The 26537-nt window shown below is 42.8% G+C and overlaps 2 protein-coding genes across 3 annotated transcripts in view; one reads left to right on the top strand and one right to left on the bottom strand.

Moving 5' to 3' along the window:
- Positions 1 to 7425: 7425 nt before the first annotated feature.
- On the bottom strand, positions 7426 to 20015 carry RBM45 (RNA binding motif protein 45). Of its 2 annotated transcripts, none has more exons than XM_039555068.1 (10): positions 19652 to 20015; positions 18263 to 18385; positions 18012 to 18138; positions 16185 to 16295; positions 15651 to 15830; positions 14787 to 14916; positions 13465 to 13561; positions 12921 to 13087; positions 11393 to 11589; positions 7426 to 7760 (listed from the first exon to the last, which is right to left on the bottom strand). In XM_039555068.1, the coding sequence occupies exons 1-9, from the start codon at positions 19928 to 19930 to the stop codon at positions 11397 to 11399; spliced, it is 1407 nt and encodes a 468-aa protein (XP_039411002.1). In that variant the 5' UTR covers positions 19931 to 20015; the 3' UTR covers positions 7426 to 7760; positions 11393 to 11396. The 2 variants fall into 2 exon arrangements, with proteins under 2 accessions (XP_039411002.1, XP_039411003.1); XM_039555069.1 differs by lacking the exon at positions 7426 to 7760 and adding an exon at positions 7787 to 10562.
- Positions 20016 to 24693: 4678 nt separating this feature from the next.
- PDE11A (phosphodiesterase 11A) overlaps positions 24694 to 26537 on the top strand; it is a 117713-nt gene continuing 115869 nt past the window's right edge. The window contains exon 1 of the mRNA XM_039555242.1: positions 24694 to 26024. Coding sequence (XP_039411176.1) covers positions 25206 to 26024 — 819 coding nt within the window. The 5' untranslated portion in view covers positions 24694 to 25205. The remainder of the gene's footprint in view (positions 26025 to 26537) is intronic.

The raw sequence follows: 26537 nt of genomic DNA, 5'->3' as shown, positions 1-26537 counted from the left end.
TTTTCTTTCTGTGCAGCTAGGTGTGAGAAACCAGAGACAAACACCATCCCTACATGTGAAAGCATACTCCTGCTTTTCCCCATCTTCCCTGGGAGTGAAATCAGTCTCTTAGTTCTTGATCTTTCCATTCGGGTGTTCTTCCATTCCCCTGAAGAGAATTTGGAAAAACTGTTTTTATCTTCTCAATATTTTGCTCTTCAGTTTCTGTAGTGATAGTCCCTGTGCACTGGTCTATTCATTTCAGCACCATTTTCAACCATCCTTTGTACAGGACTGAGACACTACATAGCAAGAGAAGCATAATAACATAAGATATGCATAGAGTATACCAAAAATACTTCCCATATTCATAGATCATCACAAAAAATAAAATCTAAACTATTCTTGGACATCCCTGAAGGAAAAAGGAGAATTATGTCTTCTCATTGAAGAAACTGGAAAGGGAAGTAGAAACACCCAGAGATGATTTAAAACTGAAGTTACAGATAATAATAATTTACAAGAGTTTTATTTAGAATATCCCTATTAAATAAAAAAAGCAGAAAAGCAAACCTGAAATGCAGTTTGTCATAACTCCAAGAATCCCTGAAGACAAACATAATAAATCAATCTCACATAAACAAACTCTGTATGGTTGCTAGTATAGTTAACTATATCCACTCAAAGAGAGGCAAAGTTTGTTTCATACTTTATTTTAGCAGTGGGTAGTAGTCCCGTGGCCTCATTTTCAGCACAATGCACGACTTCTTTACTATGTAGACTGCAAAACCAAAGCAGTATAAACACTTTGAGCTATACATTTTAAACAACAGAGAAAAAAATCTCTGGTTGGAAGTTTTGTAACTACAATCCTTATAACCCTGCTGGCTATTACCAGCCCTCTACTTTCTATTCTAGACTCAGTTCTTTCAAGCTTCAGTATTTAAAGGACTTTTCTCTCAGTAACTCCCCTAGAATGGCATTAAAAGGGTCACAGTGGTAGCTTCCTCTGCACTCTCTGAAAACTACCTAATTAATTAATTTTTCCAAAGCAACAGAGATTACCCAGCTTCAAACAGTTTCAGATGGTCTGCAGGATAAAATTCCAAGAATGCTGTTTTATATGGGCATTGAGGCTATTTTTGCCTTTAACCAGGCAAAGGATAAAACTTACTGTGATACCTGTTTATGGATAACCCATGTCTAAAATTCTGGCCATAATTTTAAGTAGCTTAGTTAGTATGTTGCCACAGAGAAGAAAAATTTTAATGTCCCCCAGCACAATTATAAGAAGTGAATTCAGAATAGAAGTGAATGTTGTGGACTTGATTAAAATTTAAAAACATCAGTGGGTCAAAACATGCACTGTATGTTTTCACATGCCATTGCCTTTGATTTTGTTTTGCTGATTAAGCATAACTTCACTCCTGCTATCCTTAGCTATAACAGACACATTAGAAAGGGGATTTAGTGTGCCCAGCATGACGATAATCAGCATTCCGGTACTTAAAATAACTTTCAGCCATCTTGCAATTTTATTTGTGAAGCTGCTTATAATTTCAAGTTTAGAAAATATTTCGAGCATATATTTGCATTTCTGATTGGTTTGATGTCCACATATCTGAATATGCTCTGTTAACATTGCCCTGTATCTTTTAAAATGCCATCTGAAAAATTCATGCAGAACTTTCCAAAAACAGAACTTGGTCAGAAGAGCTGGAAGAATTCCCAATGAAACTTCTGTACTCCCAAGCTCAGGATTTGTAAACACTTTCTCTAAATATAGAGTAGGGTCTGATCAGCAGTTAACTCTTCAGTCTTAAGTCCTGCAGATACTGTGTATTAGATATTGCATGTTAACATTGAATTTGGATACCCCACACTGCATGTTGGATGAAGCTCTACCTTCCCAAGCCTCAGAGTCTGCAGAATTTCAAGAAAAATTTGTAATAAAAGAATTAAGGTAGGGGAGCAGGCAGATGTATACTATAAAGTAGATGAAATGAAAATCTAATTTCAATATTTAATTAATCTGACAGTGCCATGTATAGCTCAAAACAACAGCCCCACCATCTACAAGACAAGTGGACTGTACAGCAGTGAAGTGTTATTTTCAAGCTGGGATTTATGTTTACAAAGCACCAGGGCCCATCATCCCTCAAGCAGCTCCCCTCTAAAGCTTCCTTTAAAGCATTTCTAACCAAGCAGAGCAAGCAGCTGGACTGTGTTTTGCATTCTATTCAGCTGCACATCTCTCTTCACCCTTGTAGCCAGCAGAGCTGCCTGGCACAGCGCTTTGGGCGCCATAGCTTCAGCTGCCAGGGCTGCCCAAGGCATCTGGGATGTCCTGTTTTGAGTGTGACACAGCACCAGGCTGGCTGCAGGAGGCCCGATCCTGCCTGAAACTCAAGCTTCTGGTGCTGCGCTTGTCCCTGCTAAGAGCAGAGGCTGTGGGTGACGTGAATTTGTGCTGCAAGTTGGTCAGTGAACTCCAGACAGCTGCAGCTGGGGTGAGCTGTGTCAGAGCAAGGAGTAGGTACAGAACCACCACACAGCAGAGGGAAGAACAAGAAATTACCTGAGATGAGTGAGCTCAACAGAGAGCACAGGATTTGGAAAACCTGTTTTATTTACTGCTTTAAAATACTGCTTTAAAAGTAATCCTGGTGCTGTAACATTCACTATGTGCATACGATATATGCACGGTGCACAACACTGTATTTCAAAATTAAACAGAAGTAAGACACTAAAGGGTGACATTATTACAGACTGATCTAAGGGCTTCTGTGGTTCATTTGTGATAGACATCCACCCAAGACTCTGCAGAGGGATTCCTTGTGGAACAGGGGCATATGATACCCCTGGAAAAATTGGACAACCCAGGGTTGCTGAGGACAAAGCCCTGAACTGGCCCCTGGCTGCAGGCAGCCCTGAAAGTCCTTGGCAAAGTTATGCACTGGTTGGCTCCCCCATGGATTAGGAGCCATCTAGAGGGACTGGGTGTGAATCTTTGCAAAGAAGATATAAGCTTGCATAGGTAAACAATAAAGGGAGCACAATGCTCAAATCGTATCAGTGTTCATGTCATTACTCTGGCCGGCTCTCCAGGACTCGGGACCCCCCCGAAAAGACTCCAAATCCCTACACACAGCCTAATCTTAAGGCATTTGGCTTCCAGAGCATCAAAATGCCCCCCATCTTTTCTGTCTTAAGAGCTGACTCATTTGAATTATCCTGCTTTTCCCCAATATCTAAATTGGATTTCCCCAAAGAATTCCCCACACACCTTACCTCCTATTAGACTGTTTCCTATTCTATTTCTTGAAATCTGAACTCGTTTATTTATAACCTTCCTTATTTTTCCTTTGTTTTGTCCCTATTTCCCCTGATTTTCTCCCTAATTCCTGCTCATTATTTTCCTCCTAATCTCTTCCAGAGAAATTGCAAGAATGCCAAGAAATGGTATAGAGAGGTGTTCTGTATGCAGTGTTTTCAGGTATCACATAGGAAGTTTTCATACTGAGCATGACAATTTTAGAACTATTTGGTTAATCCTGCATTTGCAAAACTATGAAAGGCCTCTGGAACAGCAAGAAAAAAAATCAGAAGCAGACACATGAGGCTTGTGCAAACAAAAATAGAGCATTTGTATTTAAAAACTAAAAGGCCATAAAGAAATAAATAGTTTAAAAAATGAGAGAAAATAGGCAAGTTAAACTAAGGTTCTGTCTTCTCTTAATTACTTTAAAATCAATTACTTGAAATTTTTTTAATTATTAACTTATTTTAAAGTATGTTAAATAATGTTTGAAATTGATACACCTATTGATAATTTTGTGGAAAAAAAACCCCAAACAAACCACAACCTTTTGATTAAGAAATTATCTATATAGGTTGACTATTTTAAGAGCAGGTTAAGATTCAATAATGTCAGCTTTGGATGGAGGCTGCAGCCTCCATCTACACATCCAGAGCCCAGTGACCTCTGCAGGAACTGGGGGATTCCTGGAAGTGCTGTGGCATCATCCTTTGTCCCTTCGCTATCACTGCAAGTGAACTTGGCATTGTTACCCTCCCTCTCTGATATTTTTTTCTTCATTTTATTTTGGAGAAAAATTTTTGGAGAAATTTACCACTGTAACAGCAGTTCTAGTTTGACATTCTGTAAAAAAACTTCATCAGAATCTTTGATGAGGTTTTAAATGAATGTTTAACAAATACAATTTAAGTTCAGGAAAGTGGCATGGTGAGAATATGATATGAGTAGTTTTCCTGAATTAAAGCTGTGCACATAATTACACACTGTTTTCACCTTCAACAGCTTCCCCTTCTCACATGATTATTCCTTCTGTCTCTCACTGCTACAGTAATTGGGAGAGTGGAGGTGCCTGGCATTGCAGACATTAGATGATGTCTCTGTAGAGAGCAGAAAAAACATGACAGAGTGCCCTGGGTCAGAAAAAGGACCACGAACAGGAAGAATGAGGAAGGACACAAAGGCAATCAGTTGCACTGTGCATTGCAAACCTGGGCTCTGCCCCCCATGTGAGCTTCTCTAGCAGTGGTTTGTGCCACCAAAGACAGGTCTCAGGAGCACCAGGATGAGGGGAACTGCAATCACTGATTCACAGATCACATTCAGGATGCACAGCCCTCTTGAGAATGGCCTTTTCTCACTTAATGATCAGAAATACCTTAATGTAGACATTCAGGCAACATAAACAAATTCCTATCTTCCTGCAAGGTTCCTCTGCTGACCAAGTGGTTATGACTCAATAAATGGATAAAATGATTTCTACTGGACATAATTGAGTGTGATTTGTGAAATCTCTATTTTCTCATTTTCAAAAGGTACAGAAGTCTTGTTCAACACCAACAGAAACTATGGCTGATGAACACAGCTGAAATGTAAGTCACTTATAGGTAAGCATGCTAAATTCTACTTAGCAACATTAAAGCACTGATACTGCAAAACAACACACCAAAACCCTCATACAGTTTTGGTCAATTCACTCACCAGCATCAAAAAGAACGCATGAGACAGGTTTTTTTCCAGAACAGGAACCTAATGCTCATTCTCACAGCAGACCAAGCTTTTACTTACCAACAAAAGGACCTAGAAAAGCAGCATGCCACTTAGCAGTAGTGCTATGCAACAATTAAACAGGGAGTGATGAATATCATATCCAATCAAAAATGTACTTACACAAAGTGTTACCTAGCCAAAGAATAGAACATGAATGTTTTCAGGAAATATGCTGAACTCTAAGAAGAGCAATAATGATTTTACTCTAAGTATCTTCTAAAAAACTTTACCAGAATACTAAAAATGATTCTACATGAGTCACTTGACAGGCTGATGCAGCAGTGACTGAAAACTAAACTCTACAAACAGCATCTTGAACCCTTAGAAATGAAAATGGGAACATTTCTTTTTTTTTGAGCTCCAGCCCAATTCTCTTCAGCTGCAGACCTGACTGAACAAGCTGGCAAGGGAGTTCCATAGCCCAAAGCAGGACTGCATACAGAGCACTGATCTTCCATGGCCAGGGGAGTGCAGTAGCCCACTATTCCCAGAGGCATGTAGGAATAAAAACAAGATTGAGAACAACTAGAAAATGGCACTGTTCTAATTTGTAACATCACTTCAAGCTGTAAAGGGTCTCTGTGTGTTGAATGTGTGTGTTGAATGCTCCCTCAAGCAGCTGTTAGGAGCAATTCCAACAATCCAAGGACTGTTCCTTCCCATCTTAGATGGCCAAACACCATCACCAGTTAGTTTTTGAGTGTTTACCCTCCTGGGGATGTTTATATCCCCTAAACACACAGGCATCCACCCCGTTAAACCAGGGATCTTGGCACAGGAGACTCATCGGGAGGCCAATTTTACCACACAAATGAGAAGCTGGGGGTTTTTTTCAACTGCCTATACAGGGATTCTCAGCATTTCACCTGCTACTGTGCAGATCCACCACAGCATACAGGTTCTGCAGCATGTGTCAGACCCTCTGTACAAGCATGGTGTCTCTCCGTGTTCACAGAATAGGACTGGTGCTTTCTGAACACCTTGGACTCGCTGCACACACTGACTGTACAGCTAAGGCTGTAAAGGTGCTGGCTGACAGTTCTGGAGTTTGGGATTTATGGCAACCTGGTCAGAATTATTTCCTGTGTGCAAATACAGAAAATCCCCAAATGCTACCTGAAATTTACCATGAAGGATGGGGGGGAAAAAAAACCAACAAAAACCAAGCAAATAAACAAACAAAAAACCCAACACACCAACCCAAACTGGAACTTTTTCAGGGGAACACAAGAGAAATTGCAAACCTCCTTATAAACAGCTGTCAGGCTAGAGTCAGAGACAGGATCCAATTCTCCAGGCTCAACCATAAACCTGTTTTTTCACTAATTTCACACAGCTATGCCAAATTAAGCAGGAATTTTACAGCTTGGTTAACCATGCAGCCCTTATTCAATTCTGCTCCTTGTGCTGAATGAAACAACTGCACTTGGGGAAAAGAGCTGCTGGTGAGTCATCAAGGACTGCATTTTAACAGGTACCAGTGGAATGGAGGGGAAAGAAAAGATTTCTTAGGCAACCTTTACTCTGCAACTTGCTCCCATTTGATCATTTGAATTCCAATATTCTTTTTAAAAAAGAAAAATTGGGGTTTTTTTAAAACATGGTTTGTTACTTTAAATTCAAACTTCTGAACCAATTGATCAAAGGACCATATGGGAGATACTGTGAAGCAGGAAGCATCCAAGGGCATGCTTCTCCTCTAGAGTACATACAACTAGAATTCCTCAATTTTATCTGTACATGTTATTTTAATAAACAGGATATTTCCAATTCAACAAGTAGTATACAGGAATACATGGGAAAGTAATGGCATTTGAAAATTCTCTGTGCACATACTTATTTGAACTATCTTCATTTACTCTCCGTGAGTGCCAAAATCGTCTTCATCCTGCTGAAAACTTGACTTGTCCAACTCCTACTTGAACAGATGCATTGTAAGCTTCTGGAAGAAAAAAACCAAAAGAAGAAACACCCCAACCCCTCAAAACTAATAAAACCAGACCCACAGCCTTAGACTCCACAGTTTCCCCGCAGTTATAGCCAAAAGACCTCAGGATAAGAAAGGATAAATATAGGAAGTTTTGGTAGTCTGACACAGAGTCAAATGTTCCTTTAACTAAACAGCATAATGAATAACTTTGGCCCAAAGCAACAAAATATTTAAGAATGTACTTTGAATTATTTTCTTGATTACAGCTATTTTAAGTCTAGATTAATACTGTCATGTCTGCTAGCAGTTGTTAAAGTTACTTGATTTTCTTTGAATTTACTACTGTACTTCACTTTTCAATGCAATTTGGATCATGAGAGATGTCTTCTATTTTAACAGAATCTGAACCATTATAAATTAACCAGTCAAGTCAGAAAATGCTGGCTCCTTTATTTCCTCCATCATTGTAATTTCCATCTTATAAGGAAGGATTCAGGTAAAAACAAGAGCTATTTCTGTAATACAAGGTTATATACTACTACAAGAACAACCACCAGTTTACAGTTTTTAATGCCTAGATAATTTTCAAAACTGTATGTCTGCATATTCAGAAAGGAAAAGGATCATAGAGAGATCAACTAAGTAACAATTAACAAAAAAAAAAAGTTGTCACTGAAAAAAGCTGTCACTGTCCACAGGAACCATGTCTAGTCACGTTTTCAGTCAGTCAGTCAGCTAGCTGAGGGTCATGTCATTACTTAGTTTCTGTAGAAAAAACACAAGTACAAAAATAGTATCAAAAAGCAACATACCTATTTTTATTTTAAAGGACATACTATAAAATATAATCATTACAACAGCATATAAATAAGGCTTTCAATGTCTTTAGAAGAATAATGTTGAAGTTTTAGGCATACTTCTCTAACTTTTAAAGAAGTGCCTCTTTCTCTGAGCAATGTGTAAAAGCCAGCATTTTTTCTGCAGTATACTGTTGATACAAATACACCTATTTTTTCAAAGTATATCACAACTATGATACAATTACTTTTTAAAAACACTTTTGCAGAGCAGTAAATCATTAAAATGTATACATATCAACATCAGGATTTTAAAAAAGGTCTAAATAAAAAAAAAGAATGCAAATCAAGTCAGTGATGTGGACTTTTTCCAGACAAGAATAACAAGACAATAAAAACCAAGTATTTTATGGCAGAATAAATGTTTTTTTCAACTTAGTAAGTAATTAAATAGTTATTTAAAACACCCAACTTTTTTCAGGGAAAAAATGCAATGAATCCATTTGCTGTGGGTTGAAGTCAATCAGCAATGACCATTAAAAGCCACAGAACCTAGCTCCAAGTAGCTGTGTCTGGCATTTCCAACACAAGAAGCTCTGCTTTCTAAGGACTATCTGAATGCTTTGTGAAAGATGTTTGGGGTGAGCCTGCCTTTTTTGTTTTGTTTGCTTGTGGCTCTCGTTTTTAGTGGTTTGCATTTTTCTTTCCAAGGGCGGGGCTGGTATTTAAACAGAACTACTAGGCAGCAATGAAGAGATTGATTGATTGGTATTTCACAATGCAGTCTTCTGACAGATAGCAAATTCTTTCCTTCCTCTCCTATTTTAGAATGACACAATTTGTGTAACTGGCATCAGACACTGCAGTGAGGTTTCCACAAAATACTCAAAATAATGCAAAGCCCTGAGTGGAGAGCACAAGCTGGTCAAGAGCAAGATCATTAAGACAGGTCTGCTTTTAGCAACTGCCTAGAAGTATGCAGTGTCATTGTCTTCTCAAGCCTAATCTGATTTAAAGCAAGATAGTTTGAAGTGATTATTTCAGCCATTAATACTTACTTAGCATAAGAGGGGATAATCTCACCCCCCAAAAACTTACATTAGGACTTAAAGTGGTTAAAAGAACCTTACTGGTCTGTATTTCCACCTTTTCTCTGCTACTTTTAACTACTCACATAAACAACTGAATTCTCATTGACTTCTAGGAGAACCAGAGCCTGTAAAATTCATTAGGTGGATTAGTTTAGAATATTAATAGACCTGTATTCAAATTTGCCTGATAAAACAAAGTTTGTTGCAAGGTAAGAAAGTTCTTAGAGTCAGAAGTTTGCATTGCAAAAGCATTATGAGTAGTATACTGTTACCACAAAACCTTTTTTAAGAAACAATTTTGTAAACTGTATTTTAAAAAAGATTATTTACATAAAAAGGTGTTGGGGCAAAACTTCAAATGTGTTGAAAAAAATTAATATTTTACTTAATTATTCCATTGAATTACATTTATTTTCATATAGATTCTAGAATTCACAGGTCTTATAATGGATTTTAATCAGAGAACCTTGTATAGAAAAGACTATTTCAGAAATCCAGTCACCTTGTTAGAGACAAAAGGCAAGCAATACAACAACACTTTAGAAAGGATTTTATTAAGAGGCAATGATTTCCTTAAGTGAAAACTCACAGAAGTTTTGGCTAGAAAGATTATTTCCTACAGCTAAAATTCAATGAAGAAAGTTAATGTTCTCAATCTTAAAAAAAATCCACAACTATTTCAGAGGTAGAGAGAATTGCACCTCCTTTCACATGCACAATTTAACACTTTAACTGAAAGCAAAATACAAGCCTCCAAATTACTGTAAAGCTTGTCAGTCATTCCAGTGCAAAATCAGGCAGTGGTAAAATCACTTACATGGGAAATGTAAGTGATTCTCTTTTGAAAGGGAATCTTCCCTTTTAGGTACCACTTCATTTGAACTTGAGAAACAACCAAAGGACAAATGAACAAGTAATTGTCTGTCTATCCTGAAAAGAGACAGATGCCAAGACAACCTGCTAAGAGACGAGGAATCAGGAATTTGGTGTACAAAAAAAGTAGGGATAAATAATTTTTCTAATTTGGGATGCATGTAGTATTTACACTTCTCTAGTAAAAGTACACAAGGCAGACCTGGTATTGTATTGCACTTCACAGTTATTCCTGTAGGGACCCAGAGGCTGGGATTTTATTGCTGAGAGCAAAAGTCACATTATAAACAAAGAAAACTTTTACAAAGATAAGAGCATGGGTACAAGTTACTTAAAATTGCAATCACCAGAGCTGATGATTAAGAAGAAAGTTTCTATATAGTTTTAGCTATAATTCCATGCAGAAAAAAGAATGCCCAGAAATCCAAGTTTTTAAAACAAAAGTTGTGTATAAAAACTAAGGCCAGGTTTAGTATCTGCTGCTTATCAGAAGAGCAACATGGAGGTCCTTAGGAGAAAAAGAACACTTCAGGCAAGAGCTTTTTTTGGTCTTTGCAACTCTTGGGTCACAAAGGATCTATACAAAGAAAGGTACAAGGAGTGAAGCTTAGAGGGAAAACACTGATGCAAAGACAGTCATGTGGTATTTTCTGAATTAGTTAAACCAAAACTTCATGTACCCTAAGAAGATAGTATGGTACTGGAAATATCTGGAAGCTATAGTAATATTTTAGAGTTATTTTGTAGAAAACAGGGCTTAGCCTTTTCTCCCCCAAGTATATTCTCCTTTGGCAACAGTCCTAATGCTGAAAGAAATAAAAATAATTTAAAAATGTGATGAAATTCAATATAACTTGAGGCAAAGCAATGTTTTAAAAGAACACTTGAATTTTGGTCCCTGAAGTCAGTAAAAAATAAAACCTCTCTAGGAGTTTAGCCAGCTTTCACAGGCCATAAGCATCAAACAGTAAGTTCTCAAACTAATTATCTTAAACATGTATCTCAATTCCTTCACCACAGGCTCTGCTCTATCTTCCCCACTATCACATATTCCAGCTACACCTGATTTCTGAGGACACAGATGATCCAGATATCCCAAAGCTTCGCTTTCACCTGACAACCCTACCTGTCCTGTCCCCCCACCACTTTTTTTTTTAATTTACCCCTTCACTCCTCTGCCCTTCAAGGGTTCAACTCTTCATCTTTATCCAATGCCACGGAGGGCATGTGATTGTAATGAAAAAAAAGACACACACAAGCTTATGTCTGTTTCATTGTTTATTTTTGCATACTCTTTTCAATGTCAATTGATCCTCTCATGTACAAAAATGATATTTCTATGAACACCCAGATTAATTTTTATCAACTGGTTCATATTTTTTTCAAGAATTATAAAATTTGATTGTTGCTAAAATAAAGTGCACATATAAGTGCATACACACACCTATATATATATACATGTATGTGTATACACACCCAGATATCTCAAGAATTCTACTTCAATTTGCTAGCTAAGAATAGATTTAAAGTTTATCATTATATGTTTGTATCTAACTTCAAAATCTTTGCCTCTCACTATTTCAGGTAGCTGGACCTCAGGGTAAGAAGGAGCTCAGGCTGGGTAGGGGGTACTCACCTGCTCAGTAAGTTCTCTGGCGCTTGTTGGGCTCCTCCGAGGGCGAGTCTGCCAACCTCACTTTCAGCCTCACCCCGTTCACAATCTTGCCATGCAATGCAGTTATGGCCTCGCTGGCACTTGCTCTGTCTGCAAATTTTGCATAGCCCACGTTTTTTCCAGCAACAAGATAAACATTTATCAATTGTCCAAAACGACTGGGGGGGAAAAAGAATAGAAAATTTACAGATTTTCCTGCAACATTTCCAATCTGATGTATGATTTATTAACTGTGAAAACAGTGTTCTTATATCTATGCTCCCAATTTGCATATTCCCTTCCCTTGAATTATGGGCAGAAACACAAACGAACACCAGAAGTTCACAGGTAATGTTTTCTATGAAATATTACGATAGAACCATAAACATCAGTGATTCCTCTCTTATTCAAAAGAATATGTAATGCCAATAAATACTACAGTCCCCAAACACCCCACAAAAACAAAACAAGAAAAAAACCCAAACCAACCAAAAGTAAGACATATACACCCAAGCCAGCAGATAATTTAGAACCTAAACCTGCATCTCACTTAAATGAACTTGCTCAGTTGCGATTCTTTTCAAAAAAGGTCTCACCAAAATGACTGAGAAAACAGCACTACAGCTTCAGGGAAAAATAGAGATTTTCAAGTACTCAGGAGATTCCTAGACAGATTCTTAAATATTTTTTTTAAATAGTCTGCTTGCTTCTTACGGAAGTTATACTGAAGTGTCAAGACTCGAGTGCAGGGCCTTTTCCTCCTCCAGCATCTGATTAAGAAAATCCACTATATCAAATAGGTACAATTTTAAATTTCACACACATTTTCCTCTCCTGGTGCTTTGAAAATATTTTGGCTCTCCAAAGATTTATTGCGAATTCAAACCATCAGAAAAGGGAAACACCTCTCTCTTCAAGAGTATACTACAAATAAATAATATAAAATACTGGAGAACTATTAACTATTGATTTTTTTAAAGATGGCAAAAATTGTCTCAAGTCTTTGCTCCACACAGGGAGATAGAAAGAATGATTAAAATAGTGTTAGTAGGATGCAAACCATTATAATGTATCAGAAAAACAACACCCTACACTTGCTCCCCCTAAGTTACTGTGGAAATTTATCAAAATAGTTAAATGCCTTACAGAAATATGTAAAAGAAAATGCAAAATGAACTAGGAAATAGTAACTGCAAGTACTACATTTTTTGGTTAAAAATCAACATTAGAAGACTAGACATTTGACTTCAGATTAAGTTAATTGATAACAACGCTGCTACACTGACGACATTGCATCTATGGTTCAACGTGAATCCCATTACACACTTCTTTCAAAAAGCAGCTGTTACCTACTGTTCACTTATGACTTACTGGTCACTGTCTACTGCCCTTTCTGAAAAGAGTTTTAAGGCCCTCTTTTTTATTTTCAGTGTTTACTTTAAATATTTCCTAGTTTGATTTCTTTTTGTTAGGGAACACTTACTTGTAAATATTGTAAATAGAGTCTTACCAGAACACATCCTCCAGTACATTTACGGGTAAAGGATGGGGATGAAAAAGTATGAAAAGCCTTTCCTTCACAGAAGTGTCAGGTGGAACTTTTTTTTTGGGTGGTGGAAGTATGGCATCTGTTTGGGGCTGCAGCAATTGTGGGCCAGAAGTTCCTCCAAATGCTTGCTGAAACAGAAAAACGCCAAGCGTAAGTTAACTGGTGGGGGGGGGCACAGGAAGTAATTTTACCTTTCTTACCATTTTTGTTCCATCACAGGACATAAATAGGCCTTGTGAGTGCTAATCTTTATTTTATTTATTTATTATTATTTATTATCTTACTTTATTTACTTTGGTTATTTCATTAGATTGGACAATAAATTCAAGTAAGGTCAGACACCTTTTCAGGGAATAAAATGCACTAACCAACCAGAGGTACATCTTAAAAATGCAGCATGTAGAACAGTTTAGAGAAGCAAGTGAGCAGTGTTCTTTATTGGCATATGTGAAGTTTCTTACAACAATTCAGAAGAACACCAACACCATCCATGACGTGAACTTACAGGAGGCGTCCTGTACTGCTGAACGATCGCGCTGTTACTGCGCAGCGCTGACGACACCTGCGCTGTTACCAGCTGTGTTGCCATTTTCCTGATAAGGCTGCAAGCAGAAGTGATAATAAACTACTTCAAAGAAAGAGCTAAGTTATGGAAATCTTAAATTTAGCAAGAGAAAGTAAGTTTTAATACACATCAGAGTATCTCTAGAAATCTGTTATGTCATGTACATGATGAAAATCAAGACAGGCTTTCATGACAGCCTACAGAGAGATCTGAAAGCCTGCATGCTAGCTGCAACTCACTGAAAACATTCATTCATTACCACTTACAGAGACACAAAACTACTCTCTGGGCTTTTTAACACTCTAGGGGAAAAAAAGATTGACTTGTCTCTACAAGAGTCCACTACATTTTCTGAGAGATGACTAAAAAGCAAAAGGGACAGAAAAACTTCACCCGTTTCGGTAAAGAGCACAGAGATTCAGTTCAGAAACCAAAATATTATCAGAGAGTTTACTTCCAGTCCTCATTTTCCAGTGATTTTTCTTTGTTCTGATGCAGAGTAAGAAAAAGCAGTTGCTTTTTGCATAAATACACAGCCTGTGTTGTTAGAGCATCTAGGAATTACTGGAGAATGAAGGTTGCAATGAACATCGGTTTCAGTTCGGATCAGGCATGTACTTCTGAAGTGAATCTCTCCACTGTCCCTCCTTACTGTCTTCATCTCCCAGAACAGGTTTGACATGAACTAGACTCCTTTAGGATGAAACTAAGGCAAAAAATTCACTGCAGGAGAGTACCTAAGCTGCTCCAACTTGTACTGGGCATTCAAAACATAGGAAGAAGTTAGAAATGATCAAACACCTGAGAATTCCCCATACTGTACCAATATCACATCCTCAGCACCCAAAAGCTTTACTCTACATATGTGCTTCACAAAGCTACTGCTTGCACTCCTGCAAACACAGCCAAGAGACAAAGTACCTAAGTCTGGTTCTAATTCAAAAACCTCATCAAAAGTACATTCCAGCCTTGTTACATGTTACAGATATATTGACAGATTCTTGCCAAATTCAAGATTTTTCCATAGCATCTTAAAAATATGTGTTTTAATCTTTATCAAAGACTACCAAGTTTCAAAAGGCTTATTCTAAACCATTCAAAAAAAAAAAAAAAAAACCCAAACCAAAGAGTTTCAGAAAATACTATCTGCAAGCATGGCACAAGCTCACAGTGACACTGATGTTACGTCTTCTCTTAAAAATGTGTTTATTTTATATTTTGCTCTCCAGAACACAACTTACAACTCTGTAGGTTGTACTTACTCTGAGCTATCATTCCCATCTTCTAGGAAAATGACAGTTAGTCGATTTCCAGGAGGATACTCAAACCCATGTAGTTTGTACTTGGCATATATAGCTGAGGCAGCAGTGCTGTACTGAATCACAGCGTACCCTGCAAACACAGTGCACACAGTGTCACCAGGAGACAGGTAAATCCTCAGGACAAACTACCCTCATGTAAGCAATTCATTTAAACAGCTCATCAGGCATGGATGACACAAAATTCTTAAGTCTTTTTAGCATACATCATTACTACTTCATCAGTTTTATTCGTGAAGGAAACTTCGGTGAAGTTAACTAGCGGCAGATGAGCTGTATTTATGCTAACTTGAAAAGCTGGCAGTAAAACCACACAAGTGAAAACATGACTTCCTCACTACTCCAGAATTAGTAACAAAAGGATACATAATTTTATTTAAAAATGCAATTATCCCATCAACAGTGAATTTCAACTTTCATTTTACTTGTGTCAACTTCTACACACACACATTTCAGAATGAAAATTAAAAAGATCTGCTTAGAGAACATTTTACTTTAATAATTTCTGACAACTTTTTCTTCATTTATTCTGCCTCAAACTATTAATTCAACCAAAACCCACTTATCATTACTTTGACTCTAACCCTCTTGAGTTTTTATTATCTGAAAGTAAAGGCATAATCCCTTAAGGGCTACCTGTAAACAGGGGTTCAAACAAAACTGAATTCTTGAGTTTATGCAGTGATAGCAGCAACCACTGCTTGTTTCCAACAAAACTGTATTTTGCAATACAAATTAAGTGAAGTACAATTACAAGGGATTCCGTTCAGAGAAAAAAAGACAAAAACCTTTTGTTCTTTTACTTACCACTGTTGGTATGAGGGTCTCGCTGAACATCACAATATTCCAATCCTGGAACTAAATCAAAGAGGGCAAACAGCTGCTCTTGAATAAAGGGGAGCCGTGATACCACTGACAGGCGTTTGGAAACTGGTTCTTGAATCCTGGTCTCAGTTTTTTCAAAGCTACAAAATTCTGGCTGCATACCTCAAGAATCAACAAAACAATCTGAGTCATCACACCAGCATGCCTTCATTTCATGCATATGCTGCATTCAACTCTTAAAAGTAATCCAAGTGAATTATATACAATTATATTCTATATAAAGGTCCTGTGTTGATTTCACCAGTGCAGGTCACAAAATAATTGGCCAACCAGAGCAAAGCAAGCCATAAAAATAGAGAGATGAAACACCTGGCTAGTTTCTAACTTCAATACCCAATCTACTATTGAAGTGTTGACCTAAGCCTCCATCAGCTTCCCTTCCACCAAACCACATTCTTATTTAGTGACCATACTGGAGCCCACAAATCATTTTCAGGGTAAAAAGCTGTGACTTACAAAATGGAAGTGTATTTCCTCTTAGATCTTGCCTCATATTATTACTGTAATAATCGTGTTCAAAAGACTCAGATGACTTATTTTTAGGTTCAGCCAAAATGGCCCTGTAGCCTGAAAGAAACAACCACACACATAAAACCACCTCAGCACATCTCAGTTATCTGACCAGGCCCACACTCTCTCAAGTCCCATATTTAGAAACATTACTCAGAAAACCCAGTAAGTGCTGGCTTTAGAGGAATAACTAAACTATAACTCTTGAAGTCTGCCATAACAATTTTGTGAAAGTTAACAGCTTTGAAATGGAGTTACTCCTACTCACAAGTTAAGCATGACAGAGCCTAATTGCCATGAGAGTGACTGAGCACTGGCACAGCTTGCCCAGAAAGCCTATGGAGTCTCCATGTACAGGGATATTCAAAAGTCACCTGGACATGGTCCTGGGCCACCAGTACCCAGGTGACCATGCCTGACCCAAGTCATTGAGCTAGATGACCTCCAGAGGTTCCTTCCAACGTCAACCATTCTGTGATACTTAGCAGGATTCTGAAATGCTCCAGAAGCCATCACCTGAACTTCTGTGCTAAAACAGTATTTTGTGGATGTTTTACACTGATCTAGGTTTTGCTTTTATGAAATAAAGAGGTTATCAAGCTATCCAACTAATTTCATTTTAGCCTCACAGCAAATAGGAAATAAAATTTGACTGCTAAGTAATCTCAGGCTCATATCCCTATGCACAAATATAATTTCTGTAGAACCACTTATGATAGATACAATGCAGAACCACCACATATATTACTGAAAAAAAAAGAAACAAACAAAGCCATAAAAAAACCCCAAAACAAAACAAAAACCTAACAAACAACCACACCCACATCCACACACCAAGTTGTTTCATACTTGTAATTAAGCAACACTGAACAGGGGGGTGGATTGAAAGACTGCTGTTAGGCTTCTGGGGAAACCTTTCTTCTTCTGGATGAGCAAACCCAATTCCCTCTGCCTCTCCTCCGAAGTCTTGCGCTTCCAGCTCCTGACATCTTTTGGCCTTCCATCAGCCTCACTCAAATTCATTAACTTTTGGTACTAGAGCATAAATGACAAACCATAGAATCACAGAATGGTTTGGGTTGGAAGGAAACTTACAGCTCGTTGAGTTCCAACCCCCTGTCTGGGGCAGGGACACCTTCCACTGACCAGGTTCCTCAGAGCCCCATCCAACCTGGCCCTGAACACTTCCAGGGATGGAGCACCCACAACATCTCTGGGCAACCTGTTCCAGTGCCTCACCAAATGGCTGGTAATAAATAAGCATACAAAGTCTTTCACTTTGTAACAGATAAACCATGACACTAAACAAAATCAAGCACCCTTCCCCAAATTTCAGTTAGCTTGGATTTGTTCTTAAATAAATGTTATCACAACAGCATCCCCATGTATCATGAAGTGTATTTTATATAAAAATTAATTTTATATCAAATACATTGGATTAAAACTCCCTATTCCCAATGACACATGAAAATTCTGTCCTGTGTATGAAGCCTACACTACAGACCAATAATAATGTATAAAAGAAAATTCTGTATCCATTTCCAAACTCTTCTCACTGATCTTATCTGCAGTTTGTCCCTGAAAAAATGTAATCAGGTGACTGTTCTCACTGAATGTTAACAGTGCTATTATTTATTTGCAATAGAACTTTGTCTCAAAATGTTTTTACATCAAGAATAATTTACCTGCAAACAAAACTAAAAATTAAAGGTACATTATCATGATACACACTTATTGCGAAAACGCCCTTAAAGAATTCACTTAGATTCTTACTTCTATCACACTCTTCAATTGCTCGGGCAGCTTGCGATGGTTTCAAGTACCTGACATAGCCCAAACCTTTACTTTCTCCAGTAGTCTTGTTTTTAATAATGCTGCAATATTCAATGTCTCCATACATCTGGAATGATTAAAAAACATTTTAATTTCCAATATTTGAAAAACCATCAAAAGTTCCATGTGCTAAGTCCTTCTGATAAATTTAGAAAAAGGCATTTTAAAATAACTACAGAAAGTTTAAGTACCTTAAACTTCTCTCGCAGATCCTCCTCCGTGTAGGTTTTCGGTATCATAACAAAGATTCGTGTAAGCTCCTCATCTTCGACATCTCGGTGGCTTCCAGAAGCTCTTGACTGTGCAATAAATACCTAATGAAATAATTACAGAAACACTAATTACTGGCTAAAGGGTCTAAGACATCTATCAACAAGCAAGTAAAATAGTTTAACTGGCTTTGTATTTATTGTTCACATACGCTGACCTTCTTAGCATGGAAAGAAAAGAACATTTATGACCACCTGTGGTAAAAGACCTAAAAATATAATAAACCTCGAATAGTTTCCCGAACAGGACAGGGGCCAGAAGAAGTTCTTACTGGGAATAATGAGGAATGGTGAGAAATACCACTGCTGATTCAGCAGCACTGTCAACATCACCGGGACACATGAGGTAGCAAAGAATGCATTACTGTAACAGGCCTAGTATAGCAGTAGTAAAAACAAATAAGCAAGCAAGCAAACAAGAAAGCCTAGCAGCTTAATAAAGCCTTGCAACTGCAGTTCACTGCTCAGCTGGGCCAGGTTTACAGGTCTACTGCTCTATGAAGGATCCTAACTTCTCGTATCTGTTACTGTTAAAATATTTTTTAGTTATTGAAACAAATTTCATCTCAGAAATGCACACCAAAAGACAATCAAGAAAAAAAAGCTGAAATAAATCACAAACAAAAACAAAACAAAAACCCAAAAAAAACCCCAAAAAACCAACAAAGCAGTCAAGTAAGAAAGACACAACTTTCAAATCAAGCCTCTTATGCAAAAGTAGCAACTGATTTCACAGAGCTCTTAATTTATTTTTTTAATAGCCATGAAAGGGAATGAGGAAAACAACTTTGATCTTTTGTCTTCTGATGGCAAGTTCTTGAAAAAACATTTTACTGACTCAGTGGCATTTTCAAATTAAACACATGGCACCTTCTTTCACTCTTCAAACTCATTCATATTTTCTTAGTACTTGGCGAATAGGAAAACCAATCAGGAAACTGAAAGCTGACAGAACAGTTCCATAAATTTAAAAAAAAAAAAAAAGTTTTGTAAAGTGTTCACAAGCTACAAAACCAATATAAAACATACTTGCACAGACAGTTCTATACAGTCCTATTTATTCACATCTATCGTGCTTGTTTTCCGCAGGCCTGCTACAGCTGAGGCCACCGGTGGGAACTCAGGGCGCGGACGGGCCCCGGCGCTCCCCACGAGAGCCGCGGGTGGATGTGACCGGGAGGGGCCGGCGAGGCTCCCGCTCCCCCGGGCCCGCCCCCGCCCGGCTCCCGCTCCCCCGGGCCGGCTCCCGCTCCCCCGGGCCCGCCCCCGCCCGGCTCCCGCTCCCCCGGGCCCGCCCCCGCCCGGCCCTACCTTGATGGGCTTGGTGTCGGGGAGCAGGCTGCGGCCGTGCATCTCCTCCATGGCCCGGCAAGCCTGCGAGCTGCGGGCGAACTTGATGAAGGCGATGCCGCGGGACTCGTTGGTTCGCCTGTCCCGCAGGAGCCAGATGTTCTGGATGTCCCCGAAGGGGGAGAAGCGCTCCCGGATCAGCGCCTCGCCGGTGTCCTTGCCCAGCACCACGAAGACGCGGCTGTTGGGCGGCTCGTCCAGGCACTCGGCCGAGAGGCGGACGCCGCTGCCCTCCTCCATGGCGGGGCCCCGAGCACGGCAGGCTTCTCCCGCGGGCCAGCAGGGCAGCGCGGCAGCGCCTTTTCCGCCGGGGACACAGCGCGCCCGCCCCTTCCGCCGCCGCTTCCCCGCGCCCGCCCCCGAGCGGCCGCTCCCGCGCACCCGCAGCCGCCGCACGGATGGAGGTCGGGCGGCGCGCGTCCTTCCTGTTACTTCTCACAAGCAAATTAAATATGCAGAAATTCCCCCTCTCTTTCACGTAAACAGATGCAGTTGTCAAGCAGAAGGACGTGATAACATTTGGTATTTTTTCTAAACGGGTTGTGTTGAAAAAAGTAACATGATCTCTATTCAGAAATATTCTCAGTGCCACACTGTTGGAAAAGATGGAAAGCACAAGACAGGACCAAAACTTTGGGGTTTGTTTGGCTGTACAACAGGACAAGCTGCAGGATTTTCTTAACTCAGGTCCAAACAAAAATAAAGGCAAAACTAAGAGGTGACATAAATAAGGTACAGTGTTGGAGGGGACATACATGAAAAAAGATTTTTCTTTAGAGGCATGATAGAAAGCCTTACAAGGACTTACTTACAACTGTCAACTTTGCATTACTGCAGATGAATCTCAACTACAGTGCCACAGAAACAAAAATCCTCATTCCCTGTATTAAAACATTGGTACAATTTCCAATACTCAGTACAGCAGGTCAGAAGGTTTATAGCTTTCCCAGAACACTGTAGTGCCAATGGGCAGATTTTAATTTCTTTTTCTGGAGAGCTTTTAGATTTTGTTTGCTGGTCACTACCCTCTACTGGCATCATGGCGTGCTGCAGTTATTTTGCTTGACTTAATACCATCCCCTACTATTACGCTATGACTTTTGGTTTTTCTTGTGCTTTTCACAGAGACAATCTTGGAGAACAGTGGAACATGTAAAACGGGAAGTATTCTGTGTGGCTTTCACTGGGTTTATTTCTATTATTTGAATATAAATTATATTATTTGAATCGAGCTATGAATTACAAATACAGTTCTGTGTCCTGTCGTTTGGGTTTTTTTCTGGTTACTAAAGTGCTTTAGAATTGTACGACTTTTTTTTTTCTGTGATTTCTACGAAACGTTTTGTGACATTCACTTTATACTGGAATTTCCTTCAATGTATCATCAGCATATAGTAACTATTTTTTCCCATTAAAATTGTAGTGAACAAATCATACCGATGTTACTACAAGTTTTTAAAAGAAAGCGAAGTGATATATAAATTACATTTAGACAATGGGAAGAGTCAGCTCTGGAGGACAGAAGAGAAATGTGAACATGTCATTACAGGTATTCCAGTAGTCTTCAGTACAAGAGCAGGCTTCTGTTGAAAGACACAGCTTTTAGCAGGTTTGGAAGGAAACAATAATGTTTTTTTCTACTTCTGTCAAGAGATCCAGGAAGTGGCTATTGACAACCCTTTTTCTAATGTCCTTCAATGGAGCACAGCCTTGAGAAATTTCATGTCACTCTCATGCTCATTTTAAAAAACGGCATGAATTATATTTGGATCTTCTGGATATTGGAATTACAAAGATATTCACATAGTTTAGAAGCAGTAAGCAGTTGTACATGAAGTGATGCAAAGAACTGCAACTCTCCATGATGCAAAAAGGATTTCTATTTTAGTTATTAAAGTGACACAAAGTATACCTTGTGAATTTTATATTATACATCATTTATGCTCCCATTCTCCTGGATTCTACTGGACTACTTCCCCTTTTCAGACTGTTTAGAGTAATAAAGCATCTCCCCAAACGACAAATTTTTCTCAAGTGGTTTTCCCAATTGCGTTTTGAGGAGTGCTATTCCACTGCCCTTCTGAACAGAGAAACACACTATGCCTGAGAAATGCACTGACATTTCTCCTTCTGATTCTTTTAGGGCATCTTAGGGCATTTCTGTATGTTGTACCCAAGGAAACCAGGTGGAACTGGCTAAAGCCTGCACTGCTGTCTGAGTTGGCATTTTGCATCCCTGCTGACAAAAGGTGCATCATACCTCAGATGCATCAAATGTAAGCTGCCTGTACCTCACTGCAGCATACCTATAAAATTACAAAGGCAGCAAAATCCCATGGCATTGACAAAATCCATTTTCCTATTTTTGCCCTCCCACAAAAGGCTGACACTAATCTATCTCAGGCCAACACATGAGGCTGCAGCCCAGTGTACGCTGTGCTTGTTTAACTCGCCCTGCAGACAGAACAGAGACCCCCAGTTTTCTCCTAATATCCATCAATGCACACCAGGCCAGGCTTCTGAACCAGTTTTTATCCTGACAGCATGTCCAAAGCCTGTGCAAGTTACACAACAGTCAAATCAATGTAATCATCTTTGTCACATTTCATCTTTACACGGATTTTGGGTTCCACAGTTCTTTACAATTAAACTGCTACAGTAAATTGTTCACTATGTATTTCATGCAATGGAGACAACTACAGATTTACTTTCTTCAGTCTTACCTGCTGTTTGAGAGACTGTCAATATGCAGATTTCTGATGTAATCAAATCCTATGCATAAAATCCCAGCAAATAAGCTAAAGATGCCGCAAGACTATCAAGGGCCTAGTTTATACCTAGACTTACAGAAACACTAAGTTGTTTTTAGTGTTTACATAGAGAACATACATACACACACAGTAGCCATTTTGTAGTAAACATTGGTGGGCGTGCTCAAACCAAACCTTACCACAGTGAGATGGTAAGAATTATTTGCATACAATTATTTCGCACCCAAGGTCTTCTTCGCTTGAGAGCTGGGGGTACGCGCCGGGCTGGCCTCCAGCAGCTCATGCGATTTCTTTGTGCAAGTGGAGTGTTTGTGCCAGCGCTGCAAAACCGCAAATGCAGCTCGGGCTCGGGGCAGCACCGCCGGGGGCGGCTCAGCGGCAGCCCCGGGGCGGCGAGGGGACTCCGGGACCGCCACCGGCCCTGTGACAGCGGCGGCTCAGCCCGAGGGGCTGCGCCCGCCGCCGCCTGTGAAACCCCTTTGCGTCACAGCTCCGGCAGCGCGCTCGGAAAGGCTTACACAGCCTTGCCCTCGCCCAAGCTACCTGTATGGAAAGAGCTCGGCTTCTTTAGAGGTGCGAGCAGCTCGGGCACGACTCCCCTAGACCGTGTTCTCCGACCTCCCGCCTTCCGCCCCCTCGCCCCGCAGCCCACTCGCCGCGGGTTCTGCAGCCGGGCGCCCTCCGCAAGTCGGGCGGGGCACGGTGCGGCGGGCCCAGAGCGGCCCTTCCCGGCCGCCGCGCACCGCCCAGGGCCGGGCTAGCTCCCGGCTCCCTCCTCCGGCTCCCTCTTCCGGCCCCCGAGCGCCGGGGGCTGCTGCCGGGGGCTGCGCCCCCGCCCCGGCTGCCCGCACGCCTGCGCGCCGCCCCCGCTGCCCTATTGCCGATGTGGGCTGGCGGCGGCGCGGTTTCTCAATGGAGCGCTCGTCCTCCTGCGGCAGCATCCCTGCGCGGCGGGGAGAGCCGGAGAACTGAATGAAACCACGCCGAGCGCGGGGGCAAGCACGGGGACCCAGCACGGGAACCCAGCACGGGGACCCGCGGCGGCGAGAGAACTGCTGCTCAGCCTGCAACAGCGCGGGCACCGAGACTGGGAGTCGAAACCCTTTGTCCGTGGCTTCCTAAGCAGTCTCCGAGCTGCACAAGCCGAAGCATCTGCACGGAGTCCCCGAGGGTGACCCCTACTGCCGCGAGAGACGCGGCGGTCCCCCGGGACACACACATAGCCCTTCCTCCTCGCTTCACACCCGCGCACCAGCCTGCGCTATCGACACGTGTCCCAAAAGTCCTCCCTCTCCTTGCAAGCACTGCCCGCACCCCGCGCCGTAAGGGGCTGCTGCAGGGGGAGGGTCCCCGGCAGGTCGGAATCTCGTCTGGTTGAAGGTTTGCCCGTGTGTTTTCCCAGCCACCCGAACTCCCATTCATGAATTTCTGAAGCCGCCTTCATTCAGGCTTTGGTGAGCGCATTAAAAACATTTTCACGTGTTAAGATCCATGACTGTTTTTTCAATCGCTTATGCGTAGGCATTGATTTAGCAATGAAAAGTGCTCCACGTGCGCATAAAAATAACCCTTGTCCGTCTGCCGGCTGTGGATGCAGTCGGTTTCCGTCTGGCAGTCAGTGATGCCCGAGCGGACACCCAGGAGCGCCTGGGCGCGCCCGCTCCCGCCGAGCTGCCCCGGGGGATAGTGGCTTGCGGCAGAAAGCCCTGGGCGGCTCCGGGCGGGCAGAGCCCACTGTGCCCCTCACACCCCGCGGGAGCCGTGCGCGCCGGGCAGAGTCGGGGCTCCGCAGCGGTGAGGCTGTACGCAAATCAACTCAGTGATTCAAGAAACGGAATTCACTCAGGATTCTTGGAAGGGCTCCGTTTTCCTGCCTGTCTCCTGAAGTACTGAAGCAGCTCAGATAATGGTATAAATGAGAGCTCTTTAACGGGAGCGCTCCCATTACCTCCCGCCGCCTCTCCGGCGGACCGCGGGCGGGAGCCGCGGCGGGGTTCGTCCCTTCCCCGAACGTGGATCACAGACAAAAGGCCCCTCCCTTTCCCCCCGCACACTCCCCCGATGTTGTTGAATGAAGCTCCCTAGCACAGCTCCCCACTGCCGGGGGTCCTCCCGCCGGGGACCCTGCGCGCCCCGCCCGCCCTGCCGAGGCGGCTGCTGCCGGGCGGGCGGCAGTGCTCCCCCCGCAGCGGGGCTTGCCAGCGCTCCCGGCCAGCTCTCCCTCCTACCCGCCTGCCCCCCCGCTCGGCTCACGCGTCCTCCCCTCCCTCCTTCTCAGTGGTCTGCCGGCTGGCTTACGCAGGAGCCGCCGCCAGCACTGGACAGCACTTGGCAGAAGGGGTTTGCCCGAGCGCTCCCAGAGCATCTCCAGAGGCGCGGCGGCACCGCCTGCCCGACTCACCAGGGGAGCGAGCGGCCCAGAACCGGGAACCGAGGCCAGAGCTGGAGAAAGGCTGAAAACCTGGAAGCACAAAAAAATACCTAAAAAATACGAATACTACTACTAATAATAATAAAGAGTGGTGGGCAGGAAAAGGAGGTCGCGAGGGAAAGCAGAAGGCGAGAAGGAGGCGCGCCGCTGAGGAGGGGCCTGGGCAAGGGGCAGAAGCGGCCCCTCGCCGGGGCTGCCGGCATCCCCCGTGCTCCGGGGCGGCCGTCGGGGCGGCAGCAGCAGCACGTGGCGGCGGCGGGGCATGGCCAGCGAGGGAGCTCCCGAGGCCTGAGCCGCCCCCGCCGCCGGCACCATGGCAGCCGCCGGCGATGCCGGCCTCGACGTGGCGGCGGTGGAAAGTTTCCTAGAGAGGCACCCGGAGCTGGTGGAGAAGTGGCTGCAGAGGAAGAACTCGCTCCCTAAAGCGCCTGCCGTCCCCGCCGCCCCCGCTGCCGGCCCGTCGGAGGAGCGGCAGAGCAGCGACGGCCCCGCCGGGAGCTGGGGAAGCGCGGGCGGTCCCGGCGGTCCCGGCCCCGGCCCCAGCCCTGGGGGGCTGCAGCGCCGAGCGTCCCAGAAGGAGCTGCGGAAGAGCTTCGCCCGCTCCAAGGCTATCCACGTCAACCTCACCTACGACGAGCATGTGCACGCCCGAGCGCAGGAGCCGCTGAGCAGCGTGCGGCGGCGGGCGCTGCTGCGGAAAGCCAGCTCCTTGCCCCCCACCACCGCCCACATCCTCAGCGCCCTGCTGGAGTCCCGCGTCAGCCTGCCCCAGTACCCCCCCACCGCCCTGGACTACAAGCGCTACCTCAAGGAGCACAACGAGCGCCAGTTCTTCCTGGAACTGGTCAAGGACATCTCCAATGACCTGGACCTCACCAGCCTCAGCTACAAGATTCTCATCTTCGTCTGCCTCATGGTGGACGCGGACCGGGGATCCCTCTTCCTCGTAGAGGGAACCTCCGCCGGCAAAAAGACCCTGGTCTCCAAGTTCTTCGATGTGCACGCCGGCACCCCGCTGCTGCCCTGCGGCTCCACCGAGGACAGCAACGAGGTGCAGGTGCCCTGGGGCAAGGGCATCATCGGCTACGTGGCGGAGCACGGAGAGACGGTCAACATTCCCGATGCCTACCAGGTAGGAGCCGGGCAGGCTCCCCCGGCCCGCGGCGGCGGAGGAGCCCCCGCCATCGCCTGGCCCTGCCTCCCCCCGGGGTGTCCCTCCTGCCGCCAGCCTCCCCCGCCGTGTCCCGGCCGGGAATGCCGCGGGTCTGCGCGGGGCGAGTGCCGACGGGACGCCGGGAAAGCGGGAGGGGAGGCCCCGCCTGGGTGGTCCATGGGGCTAAAGGGGCCCTACAATCGGCGCAGCAGTGCTCTGGATTTCGCAGGAGCGATAGGAGGCTTCTTGTGTTTCCAAAGCATGTTTTGGAACCGGCTGAAAAAAAGTTTTAAAAAAATGCTTGTGACAGTCCCAATTATAATGTTCTTAAATTTCTGTCTCAATGTTCCCTGGCTGTCCGCTGCTGAAAAAAATCTCACTGCTTTCAAAAGAGCATATATTTTCACCTTTGCATACCCACTCACCCCACATGGTATATGTTTTCAAACCTATTCCTAGCAGTGATAATAGCCAGCGTCCTGCTCTTCTCCA

The sequence above is a fragment of the Corvus cornix genome, chromosome 7 (genome assembly GCF_000738735.6).
Source record: "Corvus cornix cornix isolate S_Up_H32 chromosome 7, ASM73873v5, whole genome shotgun sequence".
Classification (NCBI taxonomy): Eukaryota; Metazoa; Chordata; class Aves; order Passeriformes; family Corvidae; genus Corvus; species Corvus cornix.
Note: the sequence above shows the minus strand (reverse complement) of the source record. Positions and strands in the feature narration are given on the sequence as shown.